This window comes from Nicotiana tomentosiformis, chromosome 8 (assembly GCF_000390325.3).
Source record: "Nicotiana tomentosiformis chromosome 8, ASM39032v3, whole genome shotgun sequence".
Taxonomy (NCBI): Eukaryota; Viridiplantae; Streptophyta; class Magnoliopsida; order Solanales; family Solanaceae; genus Nicotiana; species Nicotiana tomentosiformis.
The window spans coordinates 111,781,327-111,806,588 of record NC_090819.1 but is presented as its reverse complement, the minus strand read 5'-3'; the positions used below and the strand labels follow the sequence as shown (position 1 = coordinate 111,806,588).

General features: G+C 41.8%; 1 protein-coding gene across 1 annotated transcript; it reads right to left on the bottom strand.

Moving 5' to 3' along the window:
• Window positions 1–1,634: 1,634 nt before the first annotated feature.
• Window positions 1,635–12,278, bottom strand: LOC138897996 (uncharacterized). Its single transcript, XM_070184028.1, has 2 exons — window positions 11,996–12,278; window positions 1,635–1,993 (listed from the first exon to the last, which is right to left on the bottom strand). Exons 1-2 carry the CDS (start codon window positions 12,276–12,278, stop codon window positions 1,635–1,637), a joined length of 642 nt encoding a protein of 213 aa, XP_070040129.1.
• Between the last annotated feature and the right edge of the window lie 12,984 nt (window positions 12,279–25,262).

The following is a 25,262-nucleotide window of genomic DNA, read 5'->3' as shown; positions in this document are numbered from 1 at the left end:
TATCATCTAAAAATTTCTAAGTATTTTGGGGAAAGCTTCCGGTCTTACCGAGCCCCCACAAATCGTAAACAAAATAATACCGAAAGAAAGGCCTGTTCGAACATCCGAACAAGACCTGATTATTACCTGCTAAGGCATTTCGATATCTTTGCAGTCATAAAGAATAAAGCAAAAAAGAAACGGGCTTAAAAACTGTCGAAGGGAAAAAAGAGCCTTATATACATATATATGAAAAGATCTTTACAAAGGACAAACGGCCTTGACAAAAAAGGTACAAAGGTGCAAAATATAGAAACAAAGAAAAATATACAAAGTACTTAAACGGCTTGGTCTCCACAGGAGCCCGCCTCATCACCAAGACCATCGGAGTCTCCTCCATCCTCAGATCCACCCGATCCCTCGGAGTCTTCTTCGTACTCGGGGTACGCTAACTTCCTGGCCTCGGCCTCGAACCCCTTAGCGGTCACGACCTTGGCTGACACATCAAAACCCGTGCATGAACCTCACGAGGGCCTCCCTTCGAGACTGCCACTTCGTGTATTCGACCATGTCCCTTAAGCGGTCCTGGGCTGCCCCGGCATCGGCCTTATACTGGGCCACCATCTCGTCGACATAGGCTTTGGTCACTTCAACCACCGACTTCCTTTTCCTTTGTCGCCCGAAGCTGGACCTCTGTTGAGGTCAACTGTGCTCGAGCAGTCTTTTTTTTAAGGCCAGGTGGTCCATCTTGCCTCTCCATTCTTCAGCCTCGACCTTGACTGCATCCATCTCGACTCGGAATTGGTCGATCCGATCGATCTTCTGTTGGACTTGCGAGTTCCGACCATTAGTCACCATGTCTAGCTCATCGTCACTAACTTCAAATATTTTTACATATTTAACCAGGTCGGCGTGTTCCTTCCGAGCCACCTCCAACCTAGCTTGGAGGCTCTTAACATCTCCTTCACGTTGCTCGCTGAGGAGTTTGTAGGTATCTCTCTTCTTAGTGAGCCCTCGGACTTCGGATTCAAGCTAGTTCAGCTCGTCCCGATACCGAAGTAAAGTTTCATGGTGAATTACTGAGGCCTACAAATACAAAGAAAAATGTTAGGATTATCTATGGATTAGTCTGAGTATAAAAGGAGAAATTGAAGTCATCGAGAGATATCTGAAGTTACCCGGTTCAGTGACTGTTGTGCTTTGTTGAATAGGCAGGGCGCGTCTACCTCATTCATCTTGGCTTGGTCTTCCACGGTCACCAGGCACCGAAGGTAACTGGCTACCCCTATGAGGGCAGAGAGGACTTGGGCATTCTCCGGAACAGAGATGATGATGGATCGCTTTCGGTCAGGATCCACACTCGGAGCTGGGAACTGATTGATTAGTTTCGGGCTCGAGGAAGACCCGTTTGCTCCCGAAGATGGACTCTTCTTTGGTACCTCTAAGTCACCCATTCCGGTGACACCCTCCGTGGCGGTGGAATCCGTGCCATCAAAAATTTCGCGGAATGGGCCGTCCGCTCCATGGACCCCCTCGTTGGGATGCTCTTTCTCCGTTTGGGCCTTGTTATACATGGACTCAGTAAATGTGGGTGATTAGGTCATGTCTATCACACCGAGTGCTTCCTTCGGGGCATTGCCCGCGTCCCTAGCAGCCTAGGCCCCAGTCTCCTCAACAACCTCCTTAGCTTGAGGCAGATCGGCCTCAAGTTTCTCTGGTTCGGAGGCCGCTTGCCCTTCGAGCTGTGACGACACGCGGGCCATCAGGACAAAGGATTCTTCTTCTTCTTCGGATTTATCTCTCAGCCGGTAGAGTGAATCTGGAGGTGGTGCTCGGGCACTGGTACCTTCTTTTGGCCTGCGCACCGGCTTTCTTCTTGTTTTCTTTTTCTCTGAGCTCGGGGAACTCGGAGCCCTTTTTCTTTTCTTCTCTTTGGCCTGCCTCAGAACAGGGTACTCAGCAGGTAAGTTCTCGCCACCATATGGAGGCCTCAGTTCGGCATCCTTGGATAAACCTGCAAAAATAAGTAAAGGGAGTGATAACTGATGATAAAAGATGAATCCAAATATTACCTACTCAAGAAAGGAGTCTCACCATGGGAACGGGCCTCCCAACGGAATTTCGAGAGCTTGCGCCATGAGCGCTCGAAGTAGGGCATATGTGATACGATACCCTCAACCCACTCCTTGAGTTGAGGGACAACATTCGAGACCCGAGCGACAACTGAACCACCACAAAACACTAATAAGAAAGAAGGAAATAAGTATAAAATCGACTTTCGAAAGTAAAATTGTACTTACGTGACGTATTCCACTTCTCGGGGAATGGCATGCGCTCAGCTGGGATCAAGTCTGAAGCCCTCACTCGTACAAAATGGCCATGCCAGCCCCGATCCTGGTCTTCATCAATACTTGAGAATGGGGCTTTGATAGCCCAGCGCACGAGCTTTATCAGTCCCTATTGGAAGATACGGGGAGTGTACAAGTGTAGAACATGGTTAATGGTGAATGAGCACCCATCAATTCTGCTCACGAAGAAATGGAGGAGGATCATGATCCTCTAGAGCGAAGGATGAATCTAACCGAGGCATACCTCGCACCTCTTACAGAAATCTATGATGATTGGGTCCATCGGGCCCAATGTAAAGGGTTAAGTGTAAACATTTTAATATCCCTCGACATGGGTGGTAATGGCTTCATCAAGGTCAGGGATCACTATGCCCTTGTCGGCTCAATTGCAGTCTTTTCGGACCATAGGGAGGACTTCTTCAGTGATCAAGCAGATGTATCTTGAGACCTCCTCACACCGGCCTTGTACGGAGGAAGGTTTTTCAACCTTGAAATCGACATTTACCGAGCATCCCCAGGGGATGAACATTTTAAAAGGGGTTTAGGTATTGGTTCATCGACGGAAACACGCGAAATGGTCTCCTCGGCTTTAGTAGCCGGCCGCGAAGTAGAAGGGGCTTCTTTCTAGGGGACAGTTTTAGAAGTTTTTGCCATTTCTTTAGAAAATGGAGGGAAAATGGGGAAGGAAAAGAAGTTGAAGGATTGTACTTGTTGGCTTGAGATGAAGATGGACAAGAGTTCTTGCAAAGGATCTCAAATAACCAGAGTAAAAGTGCTAGAAAGTATTGAAATCTTTAAGGTATGAGGGTAGAAGGTTTGGATGTAAAGTTAAAATGAACAGAGAAAGGGGTATTTATAGTATTTCAGCGGCGGTTCGCGTCCAGGAATGTCCGACCGGCGGCTGACATGCATTTAATGCCATTAGGACTTGACTGACAAGATATTTCGGCTGTTTTGTCATTTCTGTCATGGTGTATTGAAGTAAGAATCCGAAGCTCATGTCATGTCTAGTCGTCTACTCTCCGAAAAATGAGGGGACTATCTATATGCGGGTGAAATCGAGCTCGTGGTTCATCCTAGCCTCCGGCATGGTGATCCAAGCTTGAGACATGGCAATAAAGGACTGAAGATTGACCCCAAGTCTCACCGAGTTAGAACCCGGGGGCAGAACGCCTATCTTCGAGAATATCAAAGCCATGGTCCCGGAATGGGCCCTAGCCTCGAACGACTTCGAAGAAGCATTGTCAGCATAGTCAATAGAAGACTGAAGTATCAGTGACCGGCCGGATATTACGGCGGGGATCTCGGCACGTATCAATAAGGAACCGGTAATCAGTGAATCAAGAGATCTTTTACTTTTTATAAAATTGTGCCTAAAGTAGGACTCCCCTATTATATAAATGTGATCTGATAATTCATAAAAGGCATTGTGACACGTATTTCAAAGCAATATATCATTATTATTTTTATTAGTTCTTTGGATTTCGTTTGTCAGTGCTTGTTGTTACGAGCCGGGATAGTTGGAAAATATTTCATAAAGGCTTAAATGGTCTTCCTCGTGTGGTTTGAGCTTACTTCATCGTTATTTATTTAATTTGTATTTATTGACTACTTTGTGTCAAATAAATCCATGTATCCTTAAAACTACTTACAAATTAATTGTTATCCGATTTTGAGGGTAAACAAATGTATTTTTGGGGATAAACTAGTTTTTCTGCTTTTTAAAAACTGTTTTTACTTCTATTCAAAAATACTATTTTCCTTCTAATAATTTGGCCAAACACTTTAACTCTAGAAAATTTATTTTTGCTAAAAAAGCACTTTTGACTTAAAAGAATCTTGGTCAAATAGGCTATTAAATAGACGTTTTATGACCTATCATTTTGTTGTTGCTCTTGGATTATCCAATTTGTAGCCTTCTCTTAAATGATAGCTCTGAAATTAATCACCGACTAGTAGAACTATCGGTGTATCATTATTATTTTTTAAACTAAGGTAGGAAAGAAATTCTAACCTAGGATATTGACTTTGTGTACGGGCAAAACCGAGCCCTCTGAATGACTTAATTTCCCGATTGATGTGACGTTTCGGCTCCCTCATCGTAACGTACGAAGGAAGGAACCAGAGTCATCCGTCGTTTCCCATCGTTTTGGCAAGCCTCCTCTCTGAGAAACAAGGGGACTATTTGTATACGGGTAAAACATATCCCATTGAATGACTAAAGTTCCCGGTGAATCAAACGGAGTAGGAACGTGACCGTAATGAATCAGAGTCAGAGCGAGGAGCCTCTCGTATCGGGGCTCGGGCAAAACACCCGCCCTCGGGGATATCAGGATCATATCCTCCAAGTTCGGTTCGAGGATTAAAACTTCGGAGATCATTACCAAATAGCTACACACGACTAACAAATGGCTGCGATGTCCGTGCCCGACCGGATATCACGGCGTGAATCTCGGCCCGTATCGGCAAAAAATCAGTGATTAGTGAAAGAGAAGATTTTTACCTTTCTTAGAATTGTACTTAGGGTAAAACTCTCCTACTATATAAAGGGAAAAGCTTATTATTTATAGGACACATTGTAACACAAATATCAAGGCCATTTGTTTCAAACCTTTTAGTTGTTCAAAGTTCTTATTTTTGTTCTTAAGTTCTTCTTAAGTGCAAGCTTGGAATCGAGGGCAGGTTCCTCATAAAGCCACCAATCGAGCTCGAAATCATCCTTATCATTGGTTTGGTCCTTTATTACGTCTTTCATTTGATTATTTTAACGTCATTAATCACTTGTATTGAATTAATCCATATATCCTTAAAACCACAAATAAATTCAATTGTTATCCATTTTAAGGGTAAACAATTTGGCGCCCACCGTGAGGCTGAGGATAATAGTGGTGATTTGATACAAATATCCATAACGCACTCTATTTTACACTTGTTCTTTGAGATTTTTAATTTCAGATCAAATTAAAAATGTCAAACTCTCAATCTGCTTATTTGAACGTTGATGCTGAGTCTGGCCACCATGGCGGGAACAACAATGTGGTGCCCAGCAACGAGGTTCCCCCTGTCGCAGACCTGATCGATGCTAACTCACATGGATATCGATGCAAACTTACCTACCGACCCCGAAAATAACATCCGCGAGGGAGGCCGATCGATAGCTCGGAGTACACACGACGACGACGAAGTTGATGGGATCAATTTGCGGGTGATCTTCAAAATATTACAAGCTCAACAGGCAGCAATAGCCTAGTTGCAGAACTAAAGCTGCGCCCCAGCAGAGTTGAGCCCAAACCATCCAGGGAAAATACCCGTAGAAATGAACCAGCCATAGAAAGGCCGGGCAAAGTTAAACTCGGGACCAACCGTGAGATAATAAACATGCTAGAGGAACTGACAAAGCGGGTGGAATCAGAAGAAAAGAAAATCGAAGCCAACGACAAAAAAATGGACACCTATAACTCGAGGGTTGATCAAATTCCCGGAGCGCCCCCGATATTGAATGGCATGGATTCCAAGAAATTTGTTCAAAAACCTTTCCCTCCTAGCGCAGCTCCGAAACTGATCCCGAAGAAGTTCTGTATGCCTAAAATTCCAAAGTATAATGGGACCACAGATCCAAATGAACACGTGACCTCCTACACGTGTTCCATCTAGGGGAACAACTTAGAAGATGACAAAATCAAGTCAGTTCTGCTGAAAAAGTTTGGAGAAACCCTGTCTAAAGGACAAATGAAATGGTATCACAACCTGACCCCTAATTCCATTGATTTATATGTTATGCTTGCAAATGCCTTCGTGAAAGCTCATGTCGGGGCCATCAAAGTCGAGACCAGAAAATCAGACCTCTTTAAAGTGAAACAAAGAGATAACGACATGCTCAGGGTATTCGTATCGAGGTTTCAAATGGAAAGGATAGACCTGCCCCCGGTTGCGGACGATTGGGTCGTTCAAGCATTCACTCAAGGACTCAACCCCAAAAGCTCCTTGGCTTCACAACAGTTGAAACATAATTTGATAGAGTACCCGGCTGTAACTTGGGCTGACGTCCATAACAGGTACCAATCGAAAATTAGAGTCGAGGATGATCATCTCGGGGCTCCTCTGGGTCAACGGATCCGGATGTAACCGTGAGAGGAATGAAAAAAGAAGTGATCGAGGTCATAATAGCTGGTGACTCATGAGCAAAAACGGTTTCGACGGGCTAGTCGGGACTTGGGAGGCATCGAGGCTATTAGAGTACAACTTCAGCGTCTATGTTATCGGTATCGTGTTAGCTATCGGATGCATCAAAGATACCAAGAGGCCTCAGCCATTGTAGTCTGATCCTACCCAAAGAGACCCCAACCTTATGTGTAAGTATCATGGCACCCACGACCATAAGACCGAAGGCTGCCGACAGCTAAGAGAAGAAGTGGCCCGGTTCTTTAATAACGGACACCTCTGGGAGTTTCTGAGTGACCAAGCCAAAAATCACTTCAGGAATAGGGACTCCAACAAGCAGACCGAGCAAGAAGAACCTCAGCACGTCATCAATATGATCATCGGTGGAATCGACATTCCCCAGGGCCAATGTTGAAATGCACTAAGGTGTCCATTACAAAGGAAAAGCGAACCCGGGATTACATGTCGGAGGGGACCATCTCTTTCAACGATGAAGACGCTGAAGGCATCGTGCAACCGCATAACGATGCCCTAGTAATTTCTATACTCATAAATAAATCTCGAGTTAAATGTGTGTTGATTGATCCAGGTAGCTCGGCCAATATCATCAGATCGAGGTTCGTAGAGCAGCTGGGTCTACAAAACCAGATAGTGCATGCGGTCCGGGTCTTAAACGGATTCAACAGGGCATGTGAAATTACTAAAGGGGAGATAACCCTGCGAGTGAACACCGCCGGAACCATTCAGGAAATGATGTTTTACGTCATCGAGGGGGATATGAGGTATAATGCTCTATTCGGAAGGCCATGGATTCATAACATGAGGGAAATACCCTCGACACTACACCAAACATTGAAGTTTCCCACACCGATTGGAATCAAAATAATTTACGGAGAACTGCCGGCCACAAAAGAAATGTTCGCCGTCGATGAGGTGATCCTGATGTCCTCCCTCTTGACATCAAAGAACCCGGAGTTGGTTAGGAAGGAAGAAACTAAATAGCAATCACTGACACCGGCCACGACCGAACCGGAGAAGCAAAAGGCAGGCGAGGATGATGATTACGGAGTTCCCAAGTCATTAATCGTCCCTCGCGATTTTGATGTCACTAAGTCAACGGTCAAGGAGCTGGAGCAAGTCATATTGATCGAACACTTGCCTGATCGGAAGGTATACCTGGGTACGGGGTTAACTCCCGAGCTCAGGAAAACACTCATTGCATTCCTTATAGCTAACATAAATTGTTTCGCTTGGTCCCATCTTGATATGACAAGGATCCCACCAGAAATAACTACTCACAAGCTGATCTTGGATCCAAATTTCCACCCAATTAAGTAGAAGAGGAGGCTTCAATATGAAGTCAAGCATGCATTCATCAAAGACGAGGTATCCAAACTCCTTAAAATAGGTTTTATTCAGGAAGTTAAGTATCCAGATTTGTTAGCTAACGTAGTGGTAGTGCCTAAAATGGGAAATAAATTAAGAATGTGCGTAGATTACAAAGACTTGAATATGGCATGCCTTAAAGACTCTTTTCCTTTGCCTAACATCGATTGCATGATCGACACGATGGCTAGCCACGAGATACTCAGTTTTCTCGACGCCTATTCCGGGTACAACCAAATCCATGGACCCCGACGATCAAGAAAAAACTTCTTTTATCACTAAATTTGGCACCTATTGCTATAACATAATGCCATTTGGACTAAAAAAAATACCGGTGCCACTTACCAACGCCTAGTAAACCTGATGTTCGAAGAACAAATAGGAAAATCAATAGAGGTTTACAGTGACGACATGTTAGTTAAGTCCCTGTGAGAAGAGAACCATTTGAAACATTTGCAGGAAACCTTCATCATACTGAAAAAATACAATATGAAACTGAAACCGGAGAAATGTGCATTCGGGGTCGGGACCGGGAAGTTTCTTAGATTCATGGTGTCCAACCGAGGGATCGATATCAATCCCAACAAAATCAAAGCTATAGAAAATATCACCGTGGTGGACAATGTCAAAGTCGTTCAGAGATTAACCGGGCACATAGCCGCCCTGGGTCAGTTCATATCAAGGTCTTTCGATAAGAGCCATCGGTTCTTCTCATTATTTAAGAAGAAGAATAGTTTTTTGTGGACCCCGGAGTGCCAGCAAGCTTTGGAAGAACTCAAACGGTACCTTTCGAGTCCACCTTTGCTTCATACTCCGAAGGCAGACGAGCAGTTATACATGTACTTGGCTGTATCTGATAACGGTAAGTGGAGTCTTAGTTCGGAAAAAGGAAGGTACGTAATTTTATATCAATTATGTCAGCAAGACTCTAGGCGAGGCCGAAACAAGGTATCCTCACCTAGAGAAATTAGCGCTCGCTTTGCTAAGCGCCTCCAAGAAGTTAAAACAATGCCATCCTATATGTGTCGTAACTTCTAACCTATTGAGGAACATAATGCACAAAACCGAGCTATCGGGACGATTGGCCAAGTGGGTCGTGGAAATTAGCAGGTACGATGTCGAATATCGACCCCGAATCACCATTAAATCTCAAATTTTGGCAGACTTTGTGGCCGACTTCACGCCGACCTAAATACCCGAAGTCGAAAGGGAATTGTTGTTAACCTCGGGTCTCCTCGGGAATCTGGAGCCTCTTTACGGATGGTGCCTCGAAGCAAAGGGGTCTGGACTCGGCATTGTGTTGAAGCAGCCTATGGGTAACGTAGTTAGGCAATCTATTAGAACAATGAAATTGACTAACATTGTGGCCAAGTATGAGGCCATGATTGTAGGTCTCGAATTGGCTAAAAGCTTGGGAGCCGAAGTGATCAAAGCTAAGTGTGATTCCCTCCTTGTGGTAAATCAAGTCCATGGGACATTCGAAGTGAAAGAGGAACAAATGCGAAGATATTTGGATAAACTACAGGTAACGCTGCATCGATTCAAGGAATGGATCCTACAACACATGCCCCGGGATCAAAATAGCGAGGATGATACTTTGGCTAACTTGGGGTCATCGATTGATGATGATGAATTAAACTCGGGCATGGTCGTACAACTCATGAAGTCAGTAGTGGAAGAAGGACATGCCGAGACAAACTCAATGAGTTTAACTTGGGACTGGAGAAACAAGTATATAGACTACTTCAAGACTGGGAAGTTGCCCTCGGATCCAAAATAATCAAGAGCCCTGCGCACGAAGGCAGCCAGGTTTAGTCAGTCCGAAGATACTCTGTTCAGAAGAACTCTCGATGGCCCACTCGCCATATGCTTGGGGCCGGGAGACACCGAATATGTTTTGAGGGAAATTCATGAATGGACCTGCAGAACACATTCGGGGGCAGAATCGTTGGTTCGTAAGATAATCAGAGCCGGTTATTACTGGATCGACATGAAGAAAGTTGCGAAGGACTTTGTGCGAAAATGCGACGGCTGTCAAAGGCACGCACCAATGATCCATCAACCCGGGGAGTTACTACATTCGGTCATATCTCCTTGGTCGTTCATGAAATGAGGAATGGACATCATCGATCCCCTACCATGGGCACCCGGTAAGACTCAATTTATATTATTTATGACTGACTATTTCTCTAAATGGGTCGAATCTCAAGCGTTCGAGAAGGTCCAGGAAAAAGAAGTCATCGACTTCATTTGGGACCACGTAGTATGCTGGTTCGGTATACTGGCCGTGATAGTGTGTGATAATGGGAAGTAGTTCATCGACAACAAGGTAAGCAAACTTTTCGAAGACCATAAGATCAAAAAGATCTTGCCAACAACCTATCACCCTAGTGGTAATGGACATGTGGAGTCGACGAACAAAACCATCCTTCAAAACCTTAAGAAAATATTGACCGATGCCAAAGGAAAATGGAAGGAAATCCTGCCCGAAGTCTTGTGGGCATACTGCACGACCTCAAAATCCAGTACCAGGGCCACTCCGTTTTTGTTGGTCTACATAGCCGAAGCACTAATACCGGTTGAGGTGGGAGAACTATGCAACCGAAGAATCAAATAGTGAGGCCATGAGCACTATCCTGGAACTACTAGATGAGAGGCACGAGGCCGACGTAGTTCGGCTGGCCGCCCAAAAGCAGCGGATAGAAAGATATTATAATAGAAGAGTCAACCTCCAACACTTCAATATCGGGGACTTGGTGTTAAGAAGAGTAACACTGAACACCCGGAACCCGAACGAAGGGAAGCTAGGACTGAATTGGGAAGGTCCATATCGAGTCATTGGGATTACCGGTAAAGGTTCGTACAAGTTCGAAGCAGGAAATGGTGCACAGCTACCGAACAACTGGAACGTGACCCACTTAAAAAGATACTACTGCTAAGGTACGACCTCATTCACTTTTTTATATTACAAATTGGACTAACACTTTCAGGCAACAACCAAAGGAGAATGTAGTTGTTAGGTCTGAAAGAACACGTTGCACTCTTTTTTCCTTGAACCAGTTTTGTCCTAAATGGGTTTTCCAGCAAGGTTTTTAACGAGGGAACATTAAACCGTGCTAACTTAGAGTCAAATACCGGTATTAAATCGGAGTCAATGGTCGCCACAATAGTATTCGAGCGCTCTTGAAGATCTACCTCGAATACTGGGCCCCATCACCCTCGGGTCAAGATTCTTAGAATGGAAGGAAATTTTGGGCTCAAAGAGTCTAGGATATGTGGTTACGATTTATTTTAAGGGCCAAACGGTCAAGTGAACTGTGCCTCCGTAGGCCACCTCATCCTTAATATGAGCTTTTACACGCTTACAATCTTGTACGTTACGCACAGAAATGAAAGAAAGTTTCTACCTTGCTAGCAAACATTTTTTGCTTCTTCAAAGTATCGAGCCTAAGGTCTATTCCTACCCGAGAACTGTCGATCCCAAGAGCCACCCTTATCCGAACCCAAAGGGCTACCATCACTTGGTGACTACCGTCCGAGACAACTTCGGGTGGCTCAGGTTATCGAAACCCAGGAGCACAAAACCTATTAGGCATTTTCTAAACCTAAAAGGCTACGGCCACCCTAAAAATGGTTTGGTGACGTCCGAAGCCCGTAATCAAAACTTAAGGCCTTCAACAAAATTCTAAACCTATTCAAAGGTTACCCTCGGCAATGACATAGTCTAAAAATATTTAAACTAGCATCTTGGGGAAATTTTCGATCACTCCGAGCATCCATAAGTTCCAACAAAAATTACACCGAGGACAAGTCTTGTTCGGACCTCCGAAAAATGACTTATTACTACGTTTGATTCTGTGCTAAGGCATTAGAAATGTTTGCAATTGTAAAAATACGCTGAAGATAATAGACTTAAAAATTCCCAAAAGGGAAAAAACTTTATATATTCTGGAATATCTTTACAAAGGCCAATAAAAACAGCCTCAACAAAATATATATACAAGATACAAAAACAAAAAATAAATCCTAAGGCATCTCCGTCTAGTCTTCACTGGAACCCGACTCGTCACCAGAATCATCGGGGCCTTCGGATTATTCAGAACCATCGGAGCCCTCTTCACCTCGGGGTTCAGCTAGCCTCTTGTCCTTGACCTTGAGCCTTTTTGCCTCTTCGATCACGACAGATAGGTTGAAGCCTCGGGCATGTATTTCTTCGAGGGTCTCCTTCCGGGAAAGCCACCTCACATACTCAGCAATAGTCTTTTGGCGGGCTTCGGCTGCTTTTACATCGGCCTTATATTGGGCCACCATCTCGTCAGCATCAGCCGAGGTTGCTTCCAGCTTGGACCTCATTATTTCGAGCTTCTTGCCAAGGGTATCCCGTTCAGCGATGGCTGAGCCCATTTGAGCTTAGAGGTCCTCATTTTGTCGAGCCCATGCATCGGCCTTCTCCTTTGCCACCCGAAGCTGAACTTCCATCGAAGACAGTTTGGCCTGGCAGTCTCCTTCTCCGAGGCCAACAGGTCAATCTTGTTTTTTCACCCATCGGCCATCACCTGGATCTTATCCATCTCCTTGCGGAGTTGGTCATTCTGGTCGATCTTCTGCTAGACCTGCAAAGTATTGTTGTTATCCTCTGTGACCAGACCTTCGTTTCTAACTTTGAAAACCTTTACCTTTTCTATCAAGTCTTCATGCTCCTGCCTTAAGGCCGATGCCTCTTTCTGAGCCGCGTCCAGCTCGGCTAAGAGGTTTGCTTCTAGCTAAGAAGCTTGTACATGTCCCTTTTTGGGCAAGCTCCTTGTTCTCGAGCTCGAGTTGATTGACTTCAAACTGATACCGGAGGAAACTCTCGTGATGAAGCACCGAGGCCTGCAAAGAGACAAAGCAAATATAATAAACATCAAACACAAATAACTATATATAGATGGAAGGAAACAATGCCTTACCCGGTTCAGTGCCTAGTGCACCTTATTGAAAAGGCATGGCACGCTCACCGCATTCACTTTTTCCTGAACCTGCTCGGTCACCAGGCATCGGAGGTAGCTAGCTACCCCCGCAGGAGCGGACAAAACTCGGGCATCCTCCGGGACGGTCAGTATTTTGCGGCTAGGGTCCACGCTCGGAGCGGGGAACTAATTGACTAATTTCGGGCTCAAACTCGTCCTTCCAGCTTTCGAGGAAGTGCCTTTCTTCGGAACTTCTAGGTCACCCATACCAGAGAAGTCTTCCAAAGTGGACGAGTCCACCCCGTCGAAAAAGGAGTGAAGGGATCTTCCTCACCCTAGCCCCGCTAGTTGGATTTCTCCTTTCCCGCTTGGCCCTCCTCGAGCATAGACTTAGTATAGGAGGGCGTCCCTGAGATCTCGATTATGTTGGGCGCTTCCTTTGGAGCAGAGTCAGCATCCTGGGAAGTTTCACCCCAGATATTTGCGTTGGTCTTTTGAGTTTGAAGGGGGGTCGATCTCGCGAGTCTCCCCCTTGGATGCATCCCCGTATCTGGGATAGGTTGTCCATGGGTTATAAAAATAGATTCATACTCAGGCTCGTCCCTAAGCTGGAGAAGGGAGTCGTAGTCAGGCACCCGAGAACTGGAGCCCCTCTTGGGCCTGCGGAGCACCCGCTTCTTCGGTTTCTTCACCTCGGAACCCGAGGGTTTTCTTTTCCTCTTCATTTTCCCTCTGTGGCAGCAACAGAGGGATCAACGGTCGAGGGGCACATCTTCATCCCCTTCCAAAGGCCTAAGTTCACTGATCTTAGGCAAACCTATAACAACAAAGAGGGAAGAGGAATGAGTAAAATAAAAGGTGAGACATAGTGTTGGCTACTCGGAAAGATGCCTTACCATGAGAACGGGCCTCCCACCGGCCCTTCGAAAGTTCGCGCCATGTGCACTCGAAGTACGACATCTGAGTACAGATGCCTTCGATCCACTCCTTTAACTGGGGGACCGAATTCGAAATCTGGGCAACAGCCGCACAACCACAAGCATGAATGAGAAGATAGAAATAAAAGAAAAATTTTTTATGTTGAAAGAGGGAGTTGCACTTCCGAGACGCATTACTCAAATCTCTGATTTTCACTCAGACAAAGTGCCCTGCCAGCCCCGGTATCGGTCTTCGTCGATACTGGAAAAGAGGGCTTTGTTGTCCCGACAAGTAAGCTTGATCAGTCCCTCTCGAAACATCCGAGTACAATATAATCGAAGCAGGTGATCGATCGTGAACCGACGAGATTCGGTCTTGTTCACGAAGTAGCGGAGGAGGGTCACGATCCTCCACAATGAAGGGTGGATTTGCCCGAGGCACACCTCGTACCTCTTGCAAAAGTCTAGGATGATCAGGTCTATTGGGCCCAGTATTAAGGGGTAAGTGTAAATACTTAAGTACCCCTCCATGTAGGTAGGGTAGTGACAGCGTCCTCGGGCCCGGGGACTACTACGTTCTTGCCTTCCTAATTGCAGTCCTTACGAACTATGGGAAGAACATCTCAGTCACGAAATATATGTACATCGATACTCCTTCACCCCGATCCTGTTTGCGCGAGGGATTCTCGACTTTAAAGTCATCTGCAATTGGGCATCCCCTGGGAATGAACGCCGATAAGGGAGGCTCAGAGGCCGGTTCGTTAGCAGCCACAATGGGGGAGGCCGTTTCGAGGGAAACCACCTCAGGGGCGACCGCTTCAGTACCAACGGCCGGTTGAGAAGATGAAGAGGCAAATTATTGAGGAACGATTTTCGATGTTTTGGCCATTGTCATCTCGGGAGTGTTTGAAAAATTGAGGAAAAAACGCAAAGTTTTTTGAAAAAATGGGTTTTGAAGATGAAGAACAGAGTATGAAGATTTGAAGAAACTTTGGGCAGAAATCTAGAGATTGCTATGGAGATTTAAGAATAAGGATGAAGATATAAAGGTTCGAAGAAGGTTTTGATAATGGCGGGAAAGCTCGAAGATAGCGGTTTGGTCAGAAAGTAGAAAAAGGACAAAGGAAGGAGGCTTTTATAGGGAAACAACCGACGCTTCGCATTCGGAGGCAACCTGCCGGTGAGCGACACGTGTCCGAAGTCAGAACAACGCGATTGATGTGACGTTTCGGCTCTCTCATCGTAATGTACGAAGGAAGGAACCAGAGTCATCCGTCATTTTCCATCATTTCGGCAAGCCTACTCTCTGAGAAACAAGAGGACTATCTGTATACGGGTAAAACAGAGCCCACTGAATGACTCAATTTTCCGGTGAATCAAATGGAGCAGGAACGTCACCGTAATGAATCGGAGTCAGAGCGATGAGCCCCTCGTATTGGGGTTCGGGCAAAACACATGCTCTCGGGGATATCGGGGCCATATCCTCTGAGTCCGGCTTGAGGATTGAGACTTCCAAGAGCATTACCAAACATCTAAATACGACTAACAAAGGGCAGCGATGTCTGTGCCCGACCGGATATCACGGCGTAAATCTCGGCGCGTATCGGCAGAAAATCAGTGATTAGCGAAACATAAATTTTTTACCTTTCTTAGAATTGTACTTAGGGTAAAATTCTCCTACTATATAAAGGGGAAAGATTATTATTCATGAGACACATTGTAATACGCATGTCTAGACAATTTGTTTCAATCCTTTTAGTTGTTCAAAGTTCTTTTTTTTTTGTTCTTAAGTTCTTCGTAAGTGCAAGCTTGGAATCGAGGGTTGGTTCCTCATTAAGCCACCAACCTAGCTCGGAATCACCCTTATCGTTGGTTTGGTCCTTTATTACGTCTTTCATTTGCTTAATCTAACGTCATTAATCACTTGTATTGAATTAATCCACATATCCTTAAAACCACAAATAAATTCAATTGTTATCCGTTTTTAAAGATAAACAGATTGCCTAGTGCCTTGTATGGATTTGATATTCATGCACGAGAATACTCAAAAAAAAAATAAAAAATCTAGATTTAAGATCCAACTCAAAAATGTTAATGTTCCCTTTTCAATAATTCGTACCTTCTGGTGGAGATTTTCATCCCCCAAAGTGAACTATCATTTAAAATAACTATTATGACTATGGTTAATGTTAAATTAGTCGATGTTAATTGTATGAATATTCATTATTATTTGCTTCGTTCAGTCTGTACCTCGTTTCATTTCAGGTGTATGTATTATTTTACAAGAACAAAATAACAAGTTGTTCATCGAGCTAATTTAAAGATCAAAGGGAAGTTTTGATTTAAAAAGATTTATGAATTTTATGCGATTTGGCGATGTAATGAAGAATTCAAATGTTTACAACACGACTGTCATAATCAAACTATGTTATTTTCTAGACATGGCTTACGTGTAATGATTCTATCTTATTATTTCAATTTTGCCCGGGGAAAGCAAGTTAGCTACTATCATAGCTCACTGCATAACCTCTTTTGTGAATATACATTTTCGATTAATGCAAAACATTAAGGAAGAAAAGTTATTCTAGCATTTAAAAAATATAATATATTTGTAGAAAACTTGAAGATCATGAATATTATTTTTTTTGGCACTTTACTCCATGTATAGTAATTAAAGGAAAAAGTATGGTCATCAAGATTTGCCTTGTCATGACAAGGGATTATAGGACTTTTTTCTTTGTCTTGTGTTGTCCAATTATTTATAGGATCAATGCTAAATGATACCCTTTACTATGTACTATGTTAGCTTTATCCTATTCCTTCACCGTTGTTTATATTTTATATTTTTTTGCTTAGTGTTCGATATTTATATTGAGTTTGGATTAAATTCAAATTTTCGTCAATAAATTAAGAAAAAATTATTTTCTAACAAAGAAAACTTCATACTTAAAATTCAAACTTAAAAATAAAAAAGTACTTACGAACTCCATACATCATCCTCTTTGTTGGCCATTCATAGTTGTTACTTGTTAATTGTTTTCAAGATCTTCACTTTCCTAACTTACTATTAATTCTTAATGCACTTTCTATTTTTTTCTGTTTTTAAATTTTTATTTTTCTCGTATCAACATTATCCTTTGTCCTTTTCGAACCAAACAATTGTCCTTGAAGAAATGACCTATGTGGGACCTCTGTGAGAAGCGGGTCCCATCTCGGTTTGAGATCAGATTTTTGGAGGCAGACCATTTTATATGTCTTGTTATCACCATCCAAACATTATAGGTTGTTGCATTGATACGTTGCCTAACTGTTAAGCATTCAATTATTTGTCATGAAAATTGGCACACAGCATATACGTATTTGTTTATTTTATAACATTTTCTTGTGTTATGAATTAATTAAGTGAAAATTTAAAAAAATTGTGTCGTACAAGCCTGCTGGCATTTATCTGTCATTCATGGGATTTGGCAATGGACTAAATTTGGTTGCAAACATGCAATTAATTTTTCTTTTGATTTGGACCACTCGGGCATTTCACTTTTCTAACGAGGAGTAAAACTCCCAGCAAAATGTGAAATTTACCTTACATATTTTATAGATATAATTGTACGTATGAGCTCACCCCACTTACCTCATGTTTACATATCTGAGCTTCTATTAACTACAATCGGCGATTATCCCTTGCCTAAAAGAGAATGAGTGCAAAGGTAATATAATGATGAATTACTAACAAACTACATTGATAAAAGGTCATAATAGAGAGATTAATTGCCAGTGTCAATGCAAAAAAGTTAATATTTCACACTATTGATCTGCTCATGTATTAATTATTTCATCCATTTCATATTAACAATCGTGGTTATTAAAAATAGTTAGTCTCAAATTATTTGTCATTTTAAAAGGTCAAGACAAAATTGATTATATTTTTTTTTTTACCCTTACTAATAATTGTTCTTGAAGATGGAGATAACACATAAATAGAATAAATATTCAATGGATACATATTATATCTTATGACATAAATAAGGGTAGAATAGTCCAATCCATTTCCTAATTAATATTTTTTAAGGGGCGTGTAAAAGAGAAACACGATAGACAGACGGAGGGAGTATATATCTGCCAAGGATTTAAAGTTGTGTCGTTTCTTCCTAAAAATATTTTACATTACGTTTACCCAAACAAGTCATGTCATTAATGATAAACTAATACTATTATAATTTAAAATATATTTTAAATAGAGAAATACGTTATTCATTTTTGAACATTCAGAAAATGTAAGAGAGTGATGTCACTTAACGTCATGAAAGGCATTATACATAACCGTAAATCCTGCGCATAATTTTCAAAAAGGGCACTGTTAAATTCAGCTTTGGTACGAGTAAGCCAATACCTAAACTTTTACAAGGCACATCATTGATCATACTGTGTCTATCCAAGACAAAAATTCCAGGCATAAAGCTCTCAACCATTAAAACCACCGAAAAACCTCGTGACATTTTATGTACTAATATTGTTCTTTTGCTATCATACGAACATGTTTCTATTGCAGGTTGTGTTTGTCTGGGGCTACAAAGGGGTCCATAAAAAAAAACCACTTTTCTCAATCAATCTTAGGGTCAGTATATAAGAATAATGCAGAACATGATAAGATTATTTCTTATCGATTGTTTGATTTGGTATATTAAAAATTATATGCATTGTAAAAAATTTTAAGAAATTATTTGTTTACAAAAATACCTTTACAGTCTTTGGAAAGGATTTGAATTTTTTTTTAAAGGGCAATTATGTCTTTATACATGTTTATTCATGTATTGCTAATGCATAAAAATAGTACTGAATAAGGTATATTACTAATACATAATAGGTTGCAAAACACTATCAAACAAAGAATTAATCATATCAAAGCTAATATATGTATTATTTTTTTTAATACATCCTACCAAACGAACCTTAGCAGTCTCTCATACTTGAGTATGTAATATAGTATTGATTATAGCACTACTCCTGGTTAGAAAGCAAAACCAAATATGGATATTTAGTTGGCTAATTGGCTGTGAATGAATCTTTCTCAGTACAGCTCCCACATTGATCATCAACATGATGAAAATACGAAATACTATCTAATAATGACCATATATTGGCACTGATTTTGATATAAAGAAAAACAGAATAATTAATGCAAAGGGTCTATAATTGTGGTTAACAACCTTGGAAGCATGCCATTGAATGATTAATTAGGAAAGCCATAGAATATAGCAAGTACTGAGTTCTCCTCAGTTAGCTCAATTAGTTATTAAGCAAGATTTGGCTTTTGACTTTTAATCCAATGAGAATGCAATAGTAATTGGTCTCAAATTGTGATAACCCGATAGGTCATCTTATGTTTTAAAACCTAATTTTGCGCTTTGAAACCTTAAATACCTCATTTTTAGTTTTCTCGATTTGCGTGCACAGTCCGGATATTTTTGCCGGAAAGCTTTTATGTTAAAAGCTGAAAAATATGAAATTTTTGCCTTAAAATACACTTGAGTTGACTTCGGTCAATATTTTGAGCAAACGGACCCAGATTCGTATTTTGACGGTCCCGGTGGGTCCATATCGTGATTTGGGACTTGGACGTATGCCCGGAATCAAATTCGGAAGTCCCTAACCCGAGTTATCGTACTTTGTTGGAATTTGAAAGTTAAAAGGTTAATGACTTTGAAATGTTTGACCAATGTTTGACTTTTTGGATATCGGGTCCGTACTTTGGTTTCGAAACCCGGTATAGGTTCAATACTATATTTATGACTTGTTTGTCAAATTTGGTGAGAAACAGAGTTGGTTTAACGTGATTCGGACGTCCGATTGTGAAAATAAAAGTTTCAAAGATTTCTTGAAAATTTCAATTTGATTTGGTGTTCAATTCGCAGTTCTAAGTGTTATTTTGGCGATTTGATCGCGCGAGCAAGTTCGTATGATGATTTTAGACTTGTGTGCATATTTGGTTTGGAGTCCCGAGGGCTCGAATGAGTTTCAGATAGGCTACAGAGTGGTTTGGACTTAGAAAACTCAGTTGGTTCTGCAATTTCTGGTGACTAGTGTCTGATCTCGCAATTGCGAGATCAGTGTTCGCATTTGCGAACATTCCCCAATCCTGACAGGCTCGCATTTGCGAGCAAATTCTTCGCATTTGCAAAGAGTGCCTCGCTCAACATGAGTTCGCATTTGCGATCAAGAGGTCGCAATTGCGGGGAGGCCAGAGTTCGTATTTGCGAACAATACTTCGCATTTGCGAAGTAGGGCTGGGGCAGACTTGGTCGCAAATGCGGAAGATCTATGTTCGCAATAACGAACAAGTCATCGCAATTGGGATAAAAGCAGAGATGTGAAGGTCTTCACATTTGCGATTGATTCTTCGCATTTGCGGGGGTTCGCAATTGCGAACCCCAAGTCGCAAATGCGACATCTACAACTGATCAAAATGGGACTTAGACGGGATTTTGGTTCATTCTCTCAAATTTTCAAAACAAGAAACCCTAGAGGCGATTTTTCAAAGAATATTTCTTCCCCAAATCATTGGTAAGTGATTCTAAACTAGTTTCTTTTAATCTTTCACTACATTTCCTAAGTTTTCAACCAAAAATCCCGTGTTTTCATGGTGGAAATTGGGGGTTTATGGTAGAATTAGGGATTTTTGTAAAATGGAGATTTAAACCTCAAATTGAGGTCGAATTCCAAAAGAAATTACATAATCGGGCTCGTGAGTGAATGGGTATTCACATTTTATGACTTTTACCCAATTCTGAGACGTGGGCCCGGGTCGACTTTTGGGGCGATTTTCTAATTTCTTGCTTTAGCTTTGATTTCATTAACTAGATTAATTTCTTATAGATGTATTTATGGTATGTAATTGATTTTGGCTAGCTTTGGGCCATTCGGAGTTGGATATTCGTGGAAAAGATATTGTTACCGATTGATTGAGCTTGGTTCGAGGTAAGTGCCTTGCCTATCCTTGCATGAAGGAAATCCCCTTAGGATTTGGTACTGTTGAGATTTGTGAGCACCGTGTACGTGAGGTGACTAGTACGTACACGGGCTATTTATTATAAAACCCGATTTATTTTACTAAGTAGCAAACTGTTTTTCCTTTAATTTGAGTTATACCGTTTATATGAGTATTAGTCTGTTTTCATTCTTAATTGAGCTATTCCAATATGTGTAGTGATCACGCCCAACTGTGCCTTATAAAAAGAACTAAGCGGTCGTTGCAAATATAATCCGGTTTACAAGTCCGGAGTCAAATCTCATAGAGAACTAAGGCTTAGCTACAACTGTTCAATATTGCTAAGAAACACAAGTCCAAACAATTTCCTAATTATAGAGATTATAATATTTATTTCTAACTAATTAACTAACAACTATTATAAAGCAGTAAAATTATCAACTAACAAGGACGAAATTTTAGACAAGACTAAGGAGGTCTAGAGTTATGATTTCCCCAATTGTCGGAATCCTTCCCGCTATGCCTTCTATAATTTCGCCTAAGTTTTCTCTATCGATCATGAGCACTCTGAGTGTCGTAACTCTCTCCCGAGTAATTACCACAATTTACTAGACATATTCTCCCGAATCACGCTGGCAGGCATTAAGTACGGCTCATTCGGATCGCACCAAAATTTCGTTATCCTTAATCCCACCTTTAAACCCTTCGTATTGATCCCTCATATATGCCAGGAGTGATGTTGTTCAACAACTACCTAAATATGCACTCTCTCCCGAGTAATACACACTAAATAGGCACAGTCGATTGAGAGCTCTTCAACCAACTACAATATAAACGTAGTTGAACAAATAAAGAAATCCAACGGCTCAATATATAAAACCATAACAAGAATTTATCCTACAAAAGGTTCTATCAAAACTCTAGATAACAAATTAGCTATTCATAATAGTATGCATAACTACAATACTAGAATTCATAACCAATAATGGAAATAGGAAGAAGGAAGTGAAAAACTTGTAGAAGAATTCTCTGCCTTGCTCCTAGTGTGTTCTTGCCTCCTTAGGTCGAATCTCCGGTCTAATGTCGGTCCAATCTCGGTCTAATCTCCTTTAAAAGTGGCATTTTTAGGTCTATTTATATGTGTAGGAAAAGACCTAAACGTGTAGGCCAAGTCCTAGTCAAACCGGGAGACGAAATAAGTCTTCAAAACTCGGAATGTGCACGCCCAGACCTGGCCTCGCGAGGCATAATGCTTGGTGGACCTCGCCCCAGACCTGGCGTCGCCAAGTATACAGCCTGCTTGAGCTCGCCTCTGCCTCGCCTCGCCAGCTCCTACGCGAGCTAAAGGCCTGGCGTCGCCAGGTATAAAGCCTGCTATAGGCCTGGCTTCGACAGCTTTCTCCTTTTCACTGTTCTCGAGCACGCTTTTAACGTTTAAGTATCCCTTTTGCTCTACTTTCATCTCCAATTTACCTACACATAAAATAAACTCCATTACGCACAAATAAAGTATAATTTATCATTAAAGCATATAAAATGCAAGGAAAATAATGTACAAAACTATGGAATTATAGCCACACATCATGTAGTTATCCTATTTAGTCTAATATCGCATGTCTACGTGCTTTAACTGCTTATTTGAACTGTCGAAATCTTGCTGTTAACTGTTGTATTTATCGGTTTGAGCTGTGTGTTTACTTTTGAGACTACGAGCCGGTTCCTCGGGAGTTCTCCCTACACATTTACTTTTGAGACTACGAGGCGGTACCTCGGGAGTTCTCCCTGCATATTTACTTTTGATACTACGAGGCGGTACCTCAGGAGTTCTCCATGCATATTTTCTTTTGAGACTATGAGGCGGTACCTCGGTAGAACTCTTTGCTTATTTATGTTGGGACAACGAGATTGTATCTCGAGAGATCCCCTGCTGTTTACCCCTGTGTTGTACTGCTATTTTTGCTGTGTTTTCCTTTAGTTAAATTTCAGTCTCTTAATATACTGTTATATTCCCCTGCTTTATTTATTATATACCAGTGGGCCTGACCTGACCTCGTCACTACTCGACCGAAGTTAGGCTTGGCACTTACTGGTTACCGTTGTGGTGTACTTATGTTACTCTTCTGCACATATTTTGTGTGTGCAGATCCAGGTACTTCTTATCAGCCGCGCTATTACCTCAAAGTGATTGCTGTTGTACGGAGACTTCAAGGTACATCTGCCGCGTCCGCAGACCTCAGAGTCCCCTTCTATTCTCCCCTATGTCATTTACCTTCCGTTCTTTTTTTATTAGACTCTGATGTATAGAGATACTAGTTTCCTTCTGTAGCTTGTGACTTATGATGTTTCGGGTTTTGGAAAGACTGTGTATTTATAGAGTATTGGTTATTGTACATGTCGAGCAATATTGTTACTAGTTATTCAGTTACCCACTGTTGTTAGTTGCCAAGTTTTACTCTCGTTTTGTTATTTTCCGTAATTTGTTAGGCTTATCTACTCGTAGAGATTAGGTGCCGCCACGACCTCGGTCAACGTTTTGAGAAAACGGACCCGGATTCCTATTTTGACAGTCACGGTGAGCCCATATCGTGATTTGAGATTTGGACATATTCCCGGAATCGAATTCGGAAGTCCCTAGCCCGATTTATCGCAATTTGTTGGAATTTGAAAGTTAAAAGCTTAATGACTTTGAAATGTTTGACCAATGTTTGAATTTTTGGATATCAGGTCCGTAGTTTGGTTTCGTAACCCGGTATAGGTCTAATACTATATTTATGACTTGTCTGTCAAATTTGGTGCGAAACGGAGTTGGTTTGACATGATTAGGACGTCCGATTGTGAAAATAGAAGTTTCAAAGTTTTCTTGAAAGATTCATTTGATTTGGTGTTTAATTCGTAGTTCTAAGTGTTATTTGGCGATTTGATCGCGCGAACAAGTTCGTATGATGATTTTAGACTTGTGTGCATATTTGATTTGGAGCCCCGAGGGCTCGGGTGAGTTTCGGATAGGCTACTGAGTGGTTTGGACTTAGAAAACTCAATTGGTTCTGCAATTTCTGGTGACTGGTGTCTGATCTCGCAATTGCGAGATCAGTGTTCGCATTTGCAAACATTCCCTAATCCTGACAGGCTCGCATTTGCGAGCAAATTCTTTCCATTTGCGAAGAGTGCGTGGGTCAGCATGAGTTCGCATTTGCGATCAAGAAGTCGTAATTACGGGGAGGCCAGAGTTCGTATTTGTGAACAATACTTCGCATTTGCGAAGTAGGACTGGGGCAGGCTTGGTCGAATTTGCGATCAATTTGGTCGCAAATGCGGAAGATCAATGTTCGCAATTGCAAATAATTTATCGCAACTGCAGTAAAAGAAGAGATGTGAATGTCTTCGCATTTGCGATTGATTCTTCGCATTTGCGGGGGTTCGCAATTGTGGATCCTAGGTCGCAAATGCAACATCTGCAACTGATCAAAATGGGACTTAGACGGGATTTTGGTTCATTCTTTCAAATTTTCTAAACAAAAAACCCTAGAGGCGATTTTTCAAAGAACCTTTCTTCCCCAAATCATTGGTAAGTGATTCTAAACTAGTTTCTTTCAATCTTTCACTACATTTTCTAAGATTTAAACCAAAAATCTTGTGTTTTCATGGTGGAAATTGGGGGTTTTGGGTAGAATTAGGGATTTTTGTAAAATGGAGATTTAGCCCTCAAATTGAGGTTGGATTCCAAAACAAATTACATAACCGGGCTCGTGAGTGAATGAATGTTCATATTTTGTGACTTACCCGATTCAGAGACGTGGGTCTGGGTCGACTTTTGGGGTGATTTTTTAATTTCTTGCTTTAGCTTTGATTTCATTAACTACATTAATTTTTTATAGTTGTATTTATGGTATATAATTATTTTTGGCTAGCTTTGGGCCATTTAGAGTCGGATATTCGTAAAAAGGCATTGTTACCAATTGATTGAGCTTGGTTCGAGGTAAGTGGCTTGCCTAACCTTGCGTGGGAAAAATCCCCTTAGCATTTGGTACTGTTGAGATATGTGAGCAACGTGTACGTGAGGTGACGAGTACGTACATGGGCTATTTGTTGTAAAACCCGATTTATTTTACTGAGTAGCAACCTGTTTTTCCTTTACTTTGAGTTATACTGTTTAAATGGGTATTAGTCTATTTTTATTCTTAATTGAGCTATTCCAATATGTGTAGTTATCCTGTTTAGTCTAATATCGCATGTCTACGTGCTTTAACTGCTTATTTGAACTTTGTGAAGCATGCCTAGTTGATTTTCTGCTTTTTCCTTGTTCCTTATCAGTATAACTGTTGAAATCTTGCTATTAACTGTTATATTTATCGGTTTGAGTTGTGTGTTTACTTTTCAGACTACGAGGTGGTTCCTCGGGAGTTCTCCCTGCACATTTACTTTTGAGACTACGAGGCGGTACCTCGGGAGTTCTCCGTGCACATTTACTTTTGAGACTACGAGGCGGTACCTCGGGAGTTCTCCCTACATATTAACTTTTGAGACTACGAGGCGGTAC